Source organism: Tyto alba, unplaced genomic scaffold (assembly GCF_018691265.1).
Source record: "Tyto alba isolate M040663 unplaced genomic scaffold, T.alba_DEE_v4.0 Super-Scaffold_1000006, whole genome shotgun sequence".
NCBI classification, from domain to species: domain Eukaryota; kingdom Metazoa; phylum Chordata; class Aves; order Strigiformes; family Tytonidae; genus Tyto; species Tyto alba.
Window position 1 is genome coordinate 31,317,955 of NW_024881272.1, and position 16,962 is coordinate 31,334,916.

The window sequence follows — 16,962 nt, forward strand, 5'->3', positions numbered from 1 at the left end:
CATCATTATAATTTTCAGTTGCATAAGCAACAGTGATTATTTTTACTAGCTACGTGGAGAGTTTCTGTTTGTTTTCAACCTACACTTACAAAACTTCTCTTTTGTAACTCATAGATTCATGGAGTCATAGAGTCATTAAATCAGGTCTCCGTGAAGTCAGAATTATTCTGAAGATCCAAATGAGAGGGAGGATTTATGCCAGGACATAGTTCTTTGATTTGGGGCTTTTTGGTTTTGTTTTTTAAGCCAAGACATGGACTGCCTGGAAGAAGGAGAATTAAGTTCAGTACTTCTCTTCTGCACTGTAGATCTCCCTTGTGCTTCACACAACCAGCAGTTATGGAAAATCGTGTGTGGGACTATGAGGTAGCTCCTCATATAAAGCTGTAGGTGGAATTTGAATTCAAATTCATTACTTATTGTGCTATTGTCTGATGTGGTATCAGCTGAACCCTGGAAACACCAAAGAATTTGGTTTTATTTTTGTATGTTAATTGCTAGGTCTTGCTTGTTCCTGTTTTTATACAGTTATACAAGACAAGGATTTTTATTTCTTCTTAATGCCCTTAGATCACTACTGCCACCATAGAAGTTCGACCCTCCTAAAGAGGCAGGGAAAGGGCGAGATCCTGAGTAGTGTGCTTTCCCAGATTGATGGGCCTACACTTCTGTGCTATGATGGGCAATGTTTTCCCAGAGCTTTTCCTTCTTAGATTGGACTGTGGACATGTCAAAACACTTACAACTAAATTTCAGGAGAGAATACTATTGGCAAAGCTACAGAAAATCAGGCCGGCACTATTCTTCAAGTAAACTGCTGGTGTTCCTAATGTGCAGCAGATTTGAGAATTGAGCTATTTCTAGCAGAAAAAGAATAACTTCATAAGGTCTTTCCTTCCTGAGCTCATTACTTTGTGGCTTTTGTCATCATACTTTGTCATTGTTACCTTTAGAGTTTGATTGGAAATGTAACTGGCTTTGCTAGCAGCAAATAGATACTCATGGTGCTAACTGTGAGAGCATTTTGTTAACCAAGTTGCCACATTCAAGCCACATGCGCATAACCGTGGAAGCAACGACCATTAACATTAAGTTAAAAACCAAGCCTTTTTCTTATTGCCAGTCTGGCATTTCCTGTCCAGTGAAAAACACAGAATCAATTTCTGCACATCAAAATGATAACGCAGCGAACAGAGGGGGCCAAGGAAATAGCTTGAAATTCATTTTGGGTGTTCTGGTGTATTTTGTAAGTAAATGCAAAACAGACATGGAAGCCAATATCAGGAACATGTGCAAGAATTTCCATTTATAAGACTTTGAATAATAACCTCGCTGCCCTCTTAAATAATTTGAAATATATATACATAAAGTTAGTCATCTAACAAAAACAGTTTCATAAGTAGGTATACTAAGGACTCACAGTTCTCGTTCAAGTTAATGGGTACATGAAAAATGTTCACTGTGAAAGTCAAACCATGTTTTATAGGTTTGTCCATATGGGAAGTTGAGCTTGTTTAACCAAAAGTGTGAATTCAAATTAAGTTAGTAAAACTGGTGCAAAATCTGCCTGGGCATTTTCTAGTGTAATTTAAATCAGGAAGAATGAATTTAAGAGTTCTGACTCAATCTCTGGTAATTTGAAGATTGCTGGTGAGCATGTCTTTCAGAAGATGCCCCATTCCTGCTGCTTGTACCTGCATTTATGTTCCACTTCCCCTGTTGCCCCCCATCATTTCAGGTGTTTATAGAGCTGTGTGGTTAATAGAATAAAGGAAGCAATGCAGATTAAGATAAGTATCCTGCAATATTCCAAAAAGCACTATCAGCACAAATGAGGGAGTGGAAAAGAAGAGGCAAAGGAGGAGGGAAAAGGTGGCTGCACAGGCTGGCACTGATGTGAAAAAAATTAGTTACACACATCAAAGCTGAGCTCCCTAAGGCCGGGAGGTGGATCTGTCAGTGCTCGCCTGGCAGCAGCAGCCCTTGTAGCAGTCGTGGCCAACTGTTCAGCTACTGCAGGCCACAAACTGGCATATAAACCTAAACTGCTTTATTGCTAGCTTTTTAAAACACCACTGCTAAAGCTACTCAAGGTCATGCAGCAAGACCCCAAGTTATATCAAAAAAGTAAGACTGTGTACTTGTCTGCCAGTTTGAAACAATCGGTTATAAAGAGCTAGAGCTATGTAACTTTCTTAGGAAAATAAAAGTTTAGTCTGAGGCTAAGCAAATTCCTGATAAGAAAAAAAGTCTCTTGTGAGAAAATGTTTTGTCTTTGCCCATTTTCTTTCTTTTTTTCTGCTCTGGAAATTCTGACATCTCTGTTTCTCAACATAAGAAGACACTATGATTTTTAAACATGTTTTCTTTCCAGTGTTTACCAGTGGCCTGATTTCCAAAACCTGTATATCCAGCATCTTCAGCAGTTGTACTACTTTTTGGTAACTGACATTCAGTATTTAGAGAAAGAATCAAATGGGACAACTTTATTGTTACTTTCACAAAATTACACAGAAGCAAAAGCTGTCAGTAGCTATGAAGCTTAGTTAGGGGTACTTCTCTAAATATACTAGGTGGTTTTGGGAGTGCAGAAGTAGGAAATAAAATTCAGAAGTCTCTAACCAAGCTAATGTATTAAGAGCATAGATTAATCTGCGTAGAGAAAAGCAGCCTGCCTTTTCACAGGTCACAGCACTGAAAAATGAGGTAGTGGGAGATTAGACAAAGATGCACTGCTTCCTGCAGTGCTGCACTGGAAAGATACTGGTTAGAAATCTCTGCTTCAAGGAAAAAGAACCTGGGCAAAGACCACGAAATTCTGCTTAAATTCCATCATTTAAAGAAGAAAACTTTGTTGTTAACTTTTCAAGGGTTAGCTTTGGTCAGTAACCTTGCTGCAGACTAACTGTAAATTCTGCTGTCAGTCCTGAAGTTAGCTGTACTTTCTGTATAGCTTTACATAGTTTTTATGTAATTTTGCATATAAAAGCACTTTGTTAAATAATTAGAATATATTTATATTTAGAAATACTTTATCTGGTTCAGCCAGGAAGCAGGGAGAACGGACAAACTATATGATAACAAAGCCAAACAAGAAAACTAAAGATGGATTTTACCTTGAGAATTTGGGTTCTTTTTCTCCCTTTCATTGATTTGGGTCTGACACTTGGTGATTATTTAGCATGACAAGGATCGTATCTTGACTGGGGCCCTGAGACACCACTGGAGAGCTCATAGTAGGTCTTGTTTTGAATGCCTTGTGAGGAGTTTTGAAGAGTTGATGTTTGGGGATACCTTAGTGTTTGTATAGGGGGGAAAAAAAGTACATTATGTATATAATGCAATAGAGTAAAACTTTGCATACTGCAATTTGTTCATCCCTAACGTGGATGTTTGCAGAACTTTTCTGTTTAGTAAAAGGAAGCGCCTCCTGATTCTAATCAAGTAATCGTTATACCCACGTTTCATCCTATCTGACTAGAGGTGTCTATGTTAAAAAAAGTAGACTGCTGAGGCATAGGCACTTCCAAATAGCAATTTAGTTTACCCAAATCACTCTCTGAAGAGGCTGGTGCTTTTCTGTTAACCATAAGGAGAACCTGCGGTGCCTCTTAACCTAGATACCTTAGATAGGTGTCAGAACTTAAACTGGATAAATCCTGAGCTATATCTTTAAAGTGTTATGGATTAGTTTTAAAAAAAAAAAAAACTATTTGCATTCAACTTCTCAAGGTGAAAATAAAACCACAAGCAGAGCTTGCAAGGTAGGTGCAGCAGCTCACAGTTTTTACTACTGTTAAAAGTTCTAAAACTTTTTGTGTTCGGACACAAATGAAGATGAACTTTTCATAGTTGCCAAGTTCCTTTGATTTGCAATCACACAGAGTTCAGCAGCTTTAAGGATCGTATCACTTGAAATAGGTAGGCTTCCATTCCTAGGCCATGCTTTTAAACCTACCAGTAATCAGTTCAGTGGAGATTCAAAACTTCTTAAGTTATCTCTTTTCAATATAAGTGCTATGTGAATGGCATTGTGAATTTGAATAGCAACATTCACTGGATTATGCCTGCATCGTGCATGTTTTCATGACTTGTTATCTGAGACCTACAAGACATGATAACAGCAGACATCTAAAACTCATGCCCACTAATTCATCATCATGGATGAGAATTCAAAAAAATAGCCATGGATGCTTGGTTTTGAACCGTTAGTGTTCTCTGAAATAACTGTGGTTATATCTCCCTACTCGTTGCAGGGATTACTTTGAGAATTCAGAGAAGCTGTTGAAATTAATCTTTTTCTAGTACATTTGCAAGAGAGCAGGTTTCACCTGAAGAGTTTTCTGGCTACTACACCATCTGAGCAAGGGCTCCTGTGGCAGGCATCTATGTAGCTTTTTCCAGGACTGTTTGCTTTTGAGCTCCATCTGCTGGAAATACATCCTGTTTCCCACATCTTTGGTGTTATTATGCCGTCAGGTTTCACAGGAATTGGTTTTAATTTAAAAGACAATAAGGAACGAAGTTCACAGTTTAGAGGAATTTCTATCGAGTCACTGGTCCTTTTGTTTAAGGAATCAACCTAAAGATTGCTTGTAAAATACAAGGCTCAAACCACAAAATAATTGTGAGACTGAGGAAAAGAAATGTTATTTCTTCTTCCACTTTTGTTTACAGAGTTAGTTTCTAGGTCTTTTATAGAAATTTGGATTAATCAGGTCAGTCATAACCTATCAAGTTCTGTATGAGATTTCAAAAAGAGGTCACTCACTCATTTTTCTGATATAGGACTTTGTTTTTGATTTGTTTTGTTTTGTTTTTTTTCCCCTAATGTCTGTTGTTACTCCATAACTAAGAAAATTAGCAGTGTTTCCAATATTTATTTAACTTTTTTAAAAAGCCATTCTTCCCCATTGTAACTGTGTTTATGTATTTCAGAATATTTAAGGACAGAAAGGATTGTGATGAACATCTAATTTGATTTCAGTAGTTCCATTGTTCCTTAACAAAATGTACTGCAAAGAATAATGTGAAAAGTTGGAAAAGAGGGCCCTGGTGTGCAAAACTACTCTAAAACTGTTTAAGTAGTCAGAGGCTTTCACGGTAAATTACATGATGACTTTCTACAAGTTTTGTTTGTAAGAAGCACTATTCTCTGTTCAGTGGGTATATTACAGTGGTTATGTCAACAATAATGTATATGTGTTGTCACCAGTCCTTGGGTACAGACACTGGTGTTTGCAGTGTGTTTAATTCTAAAGAGCAAGCATTTTTCTGAAAGAATTACATTCTCAAAAAGCAAACCACCTACATTTTGAATTTTCCTTTTCTTTATTTGGGAGGCTAATACTACCTTTCTTCCCCTGTCCCTAATGCTTGATGTTACTAAGGTATATTCTGTTTCATAATGGGTTTGTGTATATGGTAATTTCAGGTATTATTTCCTTGCTGTCCATCTGCCCTTTAGCAATATTTTGTGTTCGTTTATGATGTTTACAACTTGTTTTTTTCTATGCAGCAAACTTTGCCTGAACTGGTTTTAGTTTCTTGATGTGGGTAACTATCCGCTGTTATACCTAAGTCTTGGGAAGAGGGGAAGACATGCAGAAGAGAGAAAGTGCTAGGCTTGATATTAAAGATAAGCGTCCTTTTTTTTTTTCCCAGTTCTGCCTTGCACGCCTCATGGACACGGCACACCACACGCCGTGCTCTACTGCGATGCCCCAGCTTGTTCCAGCCTGAGCTGGTCCATCTGCCTCCGCAGTCTATTCGGTAACGCTGCCCGGGCTGATAACTCCAGAGCCTCGGTCAGGGTTATTCACTCGGGCAGAGCACTCCACTGATCCAGCTGTGTAACTTCCAATTTTGCTGCTGGTTCAGGCTCCACACTCCGCCGTGCAGTGTCCATACGTGCTGTGTGATACTAGATAAATGATGTGAGCCTGCTCTGCAGTAAGCTGGGTGCCTGTGAGTTAGATTGTTTGCTTCCTGCAGAGTTGTGGGGATAAGATCATTAACGCATATGCAGCAACGTACTTCACTGAAAAGCCTACTTACATTTTCAGATGGGAATTATAATGGATCTGTTAGGCTTCTGCATGGGACAAAACAGTCAGTCATTTTTCACCTAGGTTTGGAGGGATGTTGTCTGTATTTCCTGACAGCCTCCTACAAAATGGAAAGATAGCTAAGGCATCTCTTGGTCAGCAGACTTCATTGTTCAATGGGTGTGTGCTGCCTTATGCTGGTATCTAAAGTTCCATGTTTTGAGGTCAGTATTTTTCAGACCTACAGAGACGTAGGCAATTGAAGGATCGGGACTCTGTTAGTCACTGCTACTGTGTTCTGAGATTAGAACTGGCTGGCATGTAATTCTTTCCCACTGTAGAGTAAGTTAGATTGTTACTGTTATTTCTGTAATGACAAGTACTTTGGATTTAAAATTATTCAGTGAGTAATCATGGTCAACCCCCCCTTGTAGTTCACTTCTGTTCATGGGATAGAAGTGTGAGGGTTTTGCTGGTTTTAGTACAGACCCAAATTCTAATTAATATTTCTGTGTCCCAAACATGTTGTTCTGATTAGAGGCTCTTTGCCTAGGCATTTCTGTGAAGCCTGCCCTGTTTGAAACCCTGCCTTTTTCTGACTTCACTTCCTGAATCCGTTGACAACACTCACAGCCAAACAAAATACATGTTCACAATGCTGTTATTTGCAAAATATTCCCTTGTGAGTACAGCTGGGGCAACAAAAAGAGAGTTTCTCTCTGAATCTCAAAGAGAATGGACTATTCCTTATAGAAGTAAGGCACATAGTGCATTAAGCAATTTTAATCTCAGCAGTTAAGTAAGTGTTAAAACTTTGCATTTCACCACATACAAATCCAGGCACACCTTTCATCACAGTTGTGCATATTGATCACTGAGTGATCTAGTAATACACTAAGAGTGCTGAATTTTAACCTATGCTGAAGTGAACCAGATAACAACACCACACTGTTTACAAAACAGATTGAAGTGGAGGGAATAAACTTCCTTTGCCCTGTCTTAGGCCTTATCCTCAAACAAGATGCGAGACCAAAGAAAGGTTCATCTACATCACCCTTCTTCTTGTGAAACTGCGTAACTGGCATCAAAACCCACCTTGCTTGGCAGGAGATCTCTGAGTGGACACTGGTACCTCCTGAGGTGGACCAGATCGAGTAACTCATGTTGCAGCAACCAACCTGTCAGACAATGCCCACTTAACAAGCAGCGCTATTACTCAGGAACTTTTTTGCCTGTGCTACAGCATGTTGTACTTGTGAGAGAAAACACAACTGCAATGCTAAATGTCTCTCTCTCTCTGTATTAGGATAGGGTGGAGCAGACTGTCACTCAGCTGTATTTAATTAACATAGTATATTATATAATGTATTTATTTTTTACGTAATTAGGTGATTAAGCAAAATGCTTGCTAGTAACATCTATTCCATAACCCAGCACTGCTGAGGGTTAAACATGCACCTTTGCAGGTAATTAATCTCCTTGCCCTGCTTATTTTGCTAGTTGGCACTTGCTAAATCCCTGTAAAACCACACCCAGCAGTGCTGTGTATTATCCCTCTGCTGTCTATTCCTACATATGGTCAAAATCAACTTACCTTCCGGGTTGCTGACATCAGCAAAATGTACTCTTGGCAAACTACAGTATCCTCCTAGTAACCCTTTGTTTGGTTAGTGTTATTACAATTGTATTCCTCTGACAGCAGCAAACACCATCTAAACAGTGCCTACCTTGGCACTTGGATTATGATGTGGAAGGAGATTACTATATTATTACATTTTAAACATTAAAACAACTCCTCATAGAATAAAATGCATATAATATGGGGGGAAAAGAATTTAAGAGGAAAGATATTTTTATGCTTCCTGTAAGGAACTGACCCACAGTAGTTGCAAGTTTTGGGGTATCATTTTGATAACCGCAAAGGTGTACATACCCAATTATCTGGTCATCTTGTGAAGAGACCTTAAACAAGACTGTCACTTCAATTAAAATTATGCTTATTCCTATTTTAAGGAAGAAAGACATCTTTAAGCCTGCCTGCTCTAAAACGTTAGTATTCACTAATAATTTCTAATATTTTCTGACTGTCTTTTGATAGTATCTATGTCCTCTTAGCTGTTTGGCTCTAAACAGCAAGAAGGAATACATCTGGTCTCCCTTCAAATGTATGCTTATTTAACTTAAAGAATTGGGTACAGTGTTGAAAATCTTAATGTAATAATTAGTTCCTTCCCCCCCCCCCCAAGTTAAGTAGCATGTTTCTAAGATATATACTGTCATTGTACTAAAAACCAAGATTGTTACGAAAAATACATAGGGAGTGCCAGAGGTATTTTCAGGAAGCTACTGAAAAGAAGCAACAGGAGTTGCTATTTTTCAGCAAGTTGCTCTTCTTGTTTCCCAGCTTTTCTATTACTAAAAAGTTTAGTATCCATAGTAACACCCAAAAGGGAGTTAAAAAATTATTTTACTGTTGACAGCAGCAGTTCCATAGATACTAACAAACAAGGATCACCTATCTAGGAAGGAACACAGGAATAAAGGTAAATGTTTCTATTTTTGAAGTCTAGAGCATGTTTTTGTTTTTTAACTACAACTGCTCGCCTTATATTCTTGAGGGCATTAGTTTAACAAAAAGCATGTCAGGTCAGCTAGCCAGGTGCTTCAATTATGGAGCAGTTTCATACACTGGCTTTCTACCCCTCTACAACCCATTTAGAGCTAGCTGTCTAAACCGGGCCACCAGCATACGGCAGGCAAGCCAGTCAGATTACAATTGGGAACTACAACTTCAGGACAACTCCAGAAGTTGTATTAATTTAGCGATTGGGATCTAGCTTCTCCCTCTCCTCCTCACACATTCTCCAGGACATGCCTGTAGTTACAGAGTAAATTTAATATAATTGCTACAGTTCAGCACAAAGGGCATTTTCCCAACTCAGGTACTAGCAAAAAAAAAAAAAAAAAAAGTGTGAGGGGGGAAATGCATTTTAATTACTTTATTTTTCTTAAATATAATAGAACCTTCTAGAATTTTTCCAGAAACAGAAACATTAAAAAATTATACTTTATTACAAATGGTAAACTCAGAGTGCTAAAAAAAAGCCTCTTATTTACAAACAATACTGGGCAGTGCCCAAATAAACAACATAAAAATAACTTACAAAGTCATGAAGTAGTTTATTGACATTAATCAACTTTCATAAAATAAAATAAAAAAAGATATGTACATACACAATTTACTTGAAGGCAGGCAGGATAGTTCTTTTTTGTTTATCAGCCTCCCACAAACCTCCCTCCCACTTTTTTTTTTTTCTTAAGTAATACTACATAAAGCAATCTACAGTTTCTATTGCAGTTTAACCTTTAATACTGAATGATCATCGAATGTTAGGTCCATGCAGGTCTTGGTCAATGTTAAACGAAGATCTGACATCTCATCTGAGCAGGTCCAGCACTTCTCGGAGCGGTGCTGGCCACTTCACTACTAACTCAAGCTGAAGGCTTGCCAGTCTTTCCACACATGCGCTTTGCAGAGCACAGGCAGGACTCAGCCCTTCAGCTTTTACCATTAGCTTTATGCATCTGCCACTTTGGGTTTTTTTTTTGTTTTAGATATACCACAATATCACAGTTCTCATTTAAGACAGTCTCTTCAAAACGTTTGCAACTGTTGTGTGAGCATTAGCTGGCACCCGCTGTTGACATGGTTCATGACCTTCTGCTTAAGCTGTGCAACCTGTTCTCTGAGCATGTTGGCAGTGGATGCCAGCTCTGAGTTCTGGGCTTTCAAAGTTTTCACTTTTTCTTCCAACCTGGCAATCCTTTCCAACTTCCTTTTCCGGCATTTGGATGCCGCAATTCTGTTTCTCATGCGTTTTCTCTCGGCTTTGATTCTCTCCTGTGACTCCATGTCAATAGGGGACAGGGGAGGGGTTTCCCCTGGCATTTCAGGTACAGTCTGAGGCTCTTCTTTCAAAGCCTGAAGCCTGGGATGCTGCACCGGCATCTGGGGGTTTATGTGGTGCTGAGGCGCGTAGCCCATGTTGTTTGCATTGTAGTTAGGTGCGGAGTTGAGGGCGTTGGGGTTGAAGTTGCTGAGGTTGGCGTACACCGGGGGCTCACTGTGCAAATTGGTATTGAAACTGCTGTTGCCGGCCATGGAGGACACAGGTGCCATACCGCTGCTGACAGGCTGGGCGGCGGAGGTCACGCTGGGCAGGGTGTTCTGGTTGTGCAGTTCCGCCAGGGCTCTCACAAAACCTTCCGCGAACCCCTCTTGCTCGTCGGTCACATTTTTGGGGCAGAGAAACTGCGTCGGGGTCGGCGTGGTGGTGATTAACCCGTTGCTGGACTGGATGATGAGCCGCTCCAGTTCAGGCGAGGCCAGTTTCAAGAGTCCCACGTCGGGGGACGTGAGGATGTCGGCGTTCTTGTTCCTCAGGTGCGGCTTCAGGTTGCTGGATGGGTCGGACAGGTTCAGCGTCATGTTCTGCTTCAGCACTTTGGCGTTATTATATCCATACCCGCCGCTCTCCGGCGGCACGAAGCTGGCGTTCAGGGCATCCTCGTAGAAAGTAGGCTCCATCTTTGCACTCATAGAACAGAGTCCGCGGAGTGGCGCCGGGAGCTGCGGCAGCGCGGAGAAGCTGCCCCGGCCGCCGCTTGCGCCCCGCTCCGCGCTGCCGCCCCCAAACCCTCCCGGCCGCGCAGGGAGGAGGGGGAAGGAGAGAGCAGAAAGAAAGCAGAGCCTTACTTCTCACCGGGGCGCGGAGGCTCCTCCCGGCGCGGCCCGGGCCCGCGTTGCGAACCCGCCTGGCCTGGCGGGGTTTCGACGGGGCGCCTCGCCGCCCTCCTTCTCCCGCCGCAAGTTGCCGCGAGTACTTTCTTCTTTTATTTATATATATATATATATATATTTTTTTTTGTCCTCTGCTCCGCTCAGCTTCCAGCCGCCGTCCCGCTCCCGCCCTCTGAGCCCGCTCCCGGCGTGGAGCCCTTCACTTATCAGCGACCGGGAGCCCGCTAAAAATAGCCCATGATGTCACCCCGCGGGCTCCCCATTGGCTGCCGCCGCCTCTCCCGGGGGAGGCGGGCCGCTGGCCCGGCCCGGTGCATAGCAGCCGGTCGCCATGGTCACCCCGCCCCTAGAAGCTTCTCCGCGCCGGCGCGGGGCCTTGTGGGATGAGGTAATGCTGGCGGCGGCGCGGGGCATTGTGGGCTGACGTCTTGTTTTTGAATATCTGGTTACCGCGGCCCGAGCGCGAGCGGGGTTGGCCGCCGCTGGCGCCTCCTTAACGGCCACGTACCAACCGCCCGCCGGAGGGGCGGGGGCGCCGATCAGCCTTCCCCCCCCCCCCCCCCCCCCCCCGCCATCAACCCGCCGCCTCTCCCTCTTTTGTTTTCGCGTCCGGTTGTTTTGTTTTTCAGCCGGTCCCTGCGGCGCGCTGGGGGCGGGCCGCGCTCCAGCCGCGCACCGGCGGGTTTCGGCCTGGCGTGTGTTCACCACCCCCCCGCCACCTCCCCCTTAATCAATCCCCCCCCCCCCCCCCCCCCACCCGCCGCGCTGGTGGTACGGCCCTTCAGGTGGCGCTTGGGGGCGGGGGGGGGGGGGAAGGCCTCACGTGATTTCGCCGTCCCGCCGCCCGTGCGGTTTCCGGGCAGGGCCGGGGGTGGGGCCGGGGCCGGGGCGGGCACCAACCGCTGTGGGGCGGCCCCCGCCCACGCACCGCGGGGGGACCCGGCCACTCCGCTCCCCGCCGCCCGGGAAGGGGCGGCTTGGCTCCCCGGAGAGCCATGCGGAGGGAGTTCGGCCGCTCAGGGGAACCCCTCCCTCCACGGCCATGTTTCACACACACACCCCCCCCCCCCGGTGATGCAGGTTTCCTCCGGGACCGCCTGTTCGCCGTGGGGATGTACGCGAGGACGCGGCTTTGCCGTTAGCGGGATCGGGGGTAGCAATTCCCCGTGTCGGCGTGCCAGGGTAACAGCGGCGAGGGGAAATAAAACCTGGCAGGCAAAAGCCTGGTTGCGGGTGGGGGTCTCTAAACTCATTCTTCAAAAGGAAAGGAAAACGACGGCCTAATTTTAGAAAGAATGCCCTAGTGTTACTGTGGAAGTACAGGTTAGTCGGGAGGGAAAATCAAGCCTGGAGTTGGATCCTAGCTGAGGAGAAACGCCTGTGCTGGCGTGTTCACCTCGGAGCAGTGGCTGGGTGATCTCTGGTTCACCGTAACTGCTCCGCGATGGACGCGGCATGCGTCTGTATAGTGCCTATCTAATAAAAGGCTATGCCCTCCTGCCTAGAGTAATTTTTGTTACCCGCCCTCTCCTCACCTTGCCCTGCACACACCCTTCTCTCTGCGAGGTGGGAATTTGTGAATGCCGAGAGGCCTCTGGAATCAAGTGCCGGAGCTATTTAAGGACGGGTGGTGACAATCCGGGGTAGGACAGGGGCTGGAGAGGTGCAGTGTTGTATCACGCTGCCAACAGTGCAACAAGTGTTCCTTACTCTCACGACATAAAGCCGATACCTGCTGCTGTAGGGTGGTCCAGCTTTTTATGTCAGCGGAGAACTGGGTCTGTCAGGTCCAATCCCTTTTTATGGTATGTGAAGCTGACAAACTTATGTCTAGGTTTGAAAATACACTTTCAGATTCTCCAGTGCTATTTTTTCCTAGACATAATGACATAATTACCAGTTACAGTATAGGAAGCAACAATGAAGCAAACAGCAACACAAGCAGCTGTGAAAGAAAAGTGAAGGTCTAGATCCCCTGTTTGAAGTTTGTTTGTTTTTTTTTGTTTTTTTTTGTTTTTTTCCCTTCTGTCTTCCCCAGGTGTTCCCACCTGCCCTCAGCCACTATGTTCATTTGACCACATGGTGGGCACTGGTGTTACTTTGTATGCTAACTGGAATTATGCAAATAATACATGCACTTGCTTGAAGCAGTTGTGTGAGCAGTCCATGACATGAAATACAGTTTTGTCCGGGAACGGGGGGGCTCACCTTTGTGCTGTTGGCATAGACACAACCTTCACGTAGGCAGCATCTGGCTGTGTTGCAGGTCACTCAAAGTAAACTGCAAATAGTTTAGCCAAACAGCAGTAAGTTACTGCATATGCATAAGAAAATCTCTGAAATTCATTAATGCAGTGAATGCTTGAAGCAGTTGTTTAACTCCTTTTTAATCTTTACGTACAAGATAAATAGAGGCCACTGACTGACTCTTCTGGCACAAGAGCCAAGGGGCATCAAATGAAACTGGCAGGTTCAGAATGAACCAGAGAAATGTCTTCATAGAACTGTAGTTAAGCAGTGGAACTCCTTGGCAAGAGTGCTGCGTGGATTTTAAAGTGATTAGATGAATTCACAGAAGAGAAATCACTTAAGGGCTATTGAATGCAGTGCATTTCTGGCTCTGGAAATCCCAAAGCTGGAAATGGCTTGTGCCTGGGAGAGCATCCCAGGGCAAAACTGCTGTGTGCGTGCCCTGGTTTCGTGTGCCTCTCCAGGTACCCGCTCTCGGCTCCTGCCAGAGATAGGGTGTCTCGTTGGACCTGCCGTGGCAGTCCTTGCTGCGTTAAAACTCCCCTGAGACAGTCCATAAATGATCTGTCTCTGTTGTGTCAGCATGCAGTTTTGATGTTTACAAAGGGCTTGTCTATGCAAGGAAGAAATTCTGGAGAAATCTAAGACGTGAATTTTAAGTAGTTTGCTGTGTGGAGTTTTTTATTGTGGAATAAGAATTATTTTTAAATTCAGCTTAAAAGGTGGGGTTTCTCCCAATTTCTCTTAGATAGTAAGCCATGCAAATAATTTGCTTCAGTCAGTTTTCTGTATACACATATAATACTCATGCAGTTTGTTCTGATTAATTGGCATATATAATTTGTTCAACTTTTGCTGTCTTGTTTTATCTTTTTAGTTTTTTTTCTACATCTTTTTTTTGTCCTAGAAAGCCAAGTTCAGACTACAAGGAACATAGTCAGTGTAGCTTTAACCACTCTAATACATATTTGTATAACCTGAAAAACGGTGCCTTTATAGTCTGTCCAGTTCAGCTCCACTGATATCAATGCAAGTTTTCATTAGGTTCAGTGAGTGTTGGATCAGGCTGGAGGGTTTCATTTAAAGTAATTTTTTTTTTTTTTTTTTAACCCTCCACCCATTTTAGTCTTCTACTTCCTTCCTTTTACAGAGGTGGAGTTTCAGGACTAGACATTCCAGTTTGCCAGAGACATGTTGCTGCTGAGGCCGGTAGCTATGGGGGACACCCATCAGTCCACTCATTATGTTAATTACTACTCACTTCGAGGTTATTTGGTCGAGGCTGGCAGTAGAGAGTCAAGCTGGTCATAAAGGTTGTGCATAGCAGGAGAGCTCTGAAATCAGACAAATGCTCTTTGCTACTCCGAGGGGATTTTCTACCTAGTTCAGGACTGCCTGGTAAGCGGGTGCTTACGGGGGTCTCAGCTTTGATTTCAGCCGAGTGCCCCAAGTTCACCAGCTGAGACTCGCCGGGTGCTGCACATCAGAAGTGGGCCTGTGAATAGAGAGCCAGTGGTGATCCTTCGTGGCCATTAGCCAAGGAGCTGGGGATTTTGGTGGCTATGCCCTGATTTATTAAACAGCTATTACTTTAGGGCTTTTTTCCCCCTTTCCTGATGTCCTTAAGTAAATATCCCTCTAGTAGTATGCAAGAACACTTACTGACCCATTTATAAACCATAGCCATTTACATGTCTCAATAAACTAACTTGTGGGTAGGGACTGGAAATGAACTATATATCTCTGTTGCTGAGAGGGGCAGATGCTTTGAGCAGCAGTAATGCAGATTTTGATTTATAAAGTTCTCCAATCAATACAAGACTGACTGAGGCAGTCAGATAATCTGAATAATTAAATGGCTTTTCAGGGACAAATTAAAATTTCTTGCACATACCACATCCATCTAAATTATATTTGGTGTCCAGGAATAGATGGGTTCGTTGTTTTGTTTTACTCCTATATCACAAATGCTTTTGGCTTATTTCTAGACCATTTGAAAAAAAACAAACAAGCAAAAAAAGAGAAATGACAGTTTCTGCTCTTTTATATTGGAAACAGTGCTTACAGAAAGTGCTTGTTTCCAGACAGATTTTCTTTAAACTTAGATATATCATACCATCTTGCTTTTTCCCCTCATCAGAGATGTTTCTACAATATTTTTGTTTTACAGAAAATTAATTTTATTATATAGACTTTTTCTGTTTTGCTTGTTTTTTACTCCATGCTTTCAGATGTGATATCCTGCCACACCTCTGTGTGAAGTGAATAGGAGTGTGGATTACTGAATCTTTTCATTCTCATACTGCTTTTCACTTGCTTAAGGAATTACTTTAGAGCAAGTTTCCCCAACTGAGGGAGACAAGAGTTTCAAGAGTCAGAAGAAGGAGCAAATATTTTTTCTTTTATTCACTACATCAGAACATAGTAAAAGATGCTGAGAGTGAGAGGGCACAAGGAACTGAATTTCCTTAGGCTAAGTGGAAGTAAAATAATTCATAGGTGCTCCTGTTCCTAATTCCTCCCTGGCTCCTCAAGGTGTGTTTTCGTAGTCGGTTCAAGTCCACCTAAGTCTGCCGCGTAGCAGAGGTGTGGCAAAGAGGTGCGACCTCATCCACCCCCAGCTCCCATGGCCTCTCCTTTTGCTCTTTGCTCCCAGTAGGGCTCATGTGGCCAGGTAGAGATCCAGGAACTGAATCTGGCTGAAAGCTGAGCTGAAATTAAAAAAAAAAAAACAACAAACTGAGGATCCAAGGGAGGGGTGGGAATGCATGGGCTGCGAGAAGAGTGAGACTCCCAGCTTGAAGTGAAGGACCCTGCAACCAAATCTATTCTAGAAGATCGAAAACTAGTCTTGCGCTAGTCTTCAGTTTGCACATGAAAAGTGCTTCTCAGAACTATAGCACTTGTAAACGAATATCGTGTCCATCTCCTCCACCCTCAATTAGTCATCGCATAACCAAGCTATACGCATTTAGTCCTTTTCATCTTTCTTCTTGTCAAGCCCTTTAGCCTGTCCCCCTCACCTACTCATCTCACCAATCATTTTAATTAATCTCTGAATTTCTTTGAAACTAATAGTTTGTGGAATGGAGGAAAATGAATAGGTTAGAGAGGCAAGTTTGTGAATGATGGAGGTGGGGCAAAGTTAGGAGACTGCAAGACCTGTTGGGTTACCTCTGGGGCAGGACAGCAACACTGACTGTAAACACAGAGAAAGACTGCAGAAGTAAGGGAGGAACCACTAAAAACATTTTCCATTTTCTTAAGAATGCTGCCTGAGCAATTCAAACCCTGGGTGTTTATGGGCAGCAACATATGAATGGAAGATTTGATATGATGATTGTCTCTGAAGTGGATAGGATGATCTCCTCTTTACCTAATAGTTATACTAGATTTCTCACTACTTTTTCCCATTCTCAGCTAGCTTTATAGAGGATTTCAGTGGTCATTGCAAGTGCTCAGAAATGTATTTTCAAATAAGTAATGGACTATATATATATTTTTTTTTATTATTATTCAAACAACTATGTATTTTATAATTTTTGATCAAAGAATTAACCAAATAGACGTTAACTACATTGTGTAGAGATGAGTCTAAAAAGAACCCTGGGGCCTTGCTTCCCATGCTTTTTAGGATGTTACAAATCTAAATGTCACACCATTAATGGCTCTGTTCATTATTTCTGTACCATAGCATAGCCGGTGCTCTGAGAAATAGAGAGTTGGGCAAAGTTCCTGTCCTGTGGAGCTTACAGTCAGAAAAATCCTCTACACACAAAGAAGTCTGGCAGAATAGCAGCTGATCCGCAGTGGGAGCCCAAAGAGGGAAGGTAAGCAGTAGAGGAGGCACTGGAGGACGGGTGG

The 16,962-nt window shown here is 43.1% G+C and overlaps 2 protein-coding genes across 7 annotated transcripts in view; one reads left to right on the forward strand and one right to left on the reverse strand.

The window, feature by feature from the left end:
* The window catches only part of FGGY (FGGY carbohydrate kinase domain containing), a 325,810-nt gene that overhangs the window by 15,956 nt on the left and 292,892 nt on the right, over positions 1-16,962 (forward strand). For 5 of the 6 annotated variants that reach the window (XM_033008779.2, XM_042807464.1, XM_033008781.2 and 2 more), the window contains one exon: positions 16,793-16,928. The exons of the other annotated variant lie outside the window; for it this stretch is intronic. The gene's annotated coding sequence lies outside the window, so the exon portion shown is untranslated. The remainder of the gene's footprint in view (positions 1-16,792; positions 16,929-16,962) is intronic. 6 annotated transcript variants of the gene reach the window in all.
* JUN (Jun proto-oncogene, AP-1 transcription factor subunit) lies at positions 9,204-11,023 on the reverse strand. The gene has a single exon (XM_009963192.3). It carries the CDS (start codon positions 10,645-10,647, stop codon positions 9,703-9,705), a length of 945 nt encoding a protein of 314 aa, XP_009961494.2. The 5' UTR covers positions 10,648-11,023; the 3' UTR covers positions 9,204-9,702.

Coding starts and splice junctions, on each gene's coding strand:
- JUN (XM_009963192.3), bottom strand. CDS start 10,647: ATGAGTGCAAAGATGGAGCCTACTTTCTACGAGGATGCCCTGAACGCC.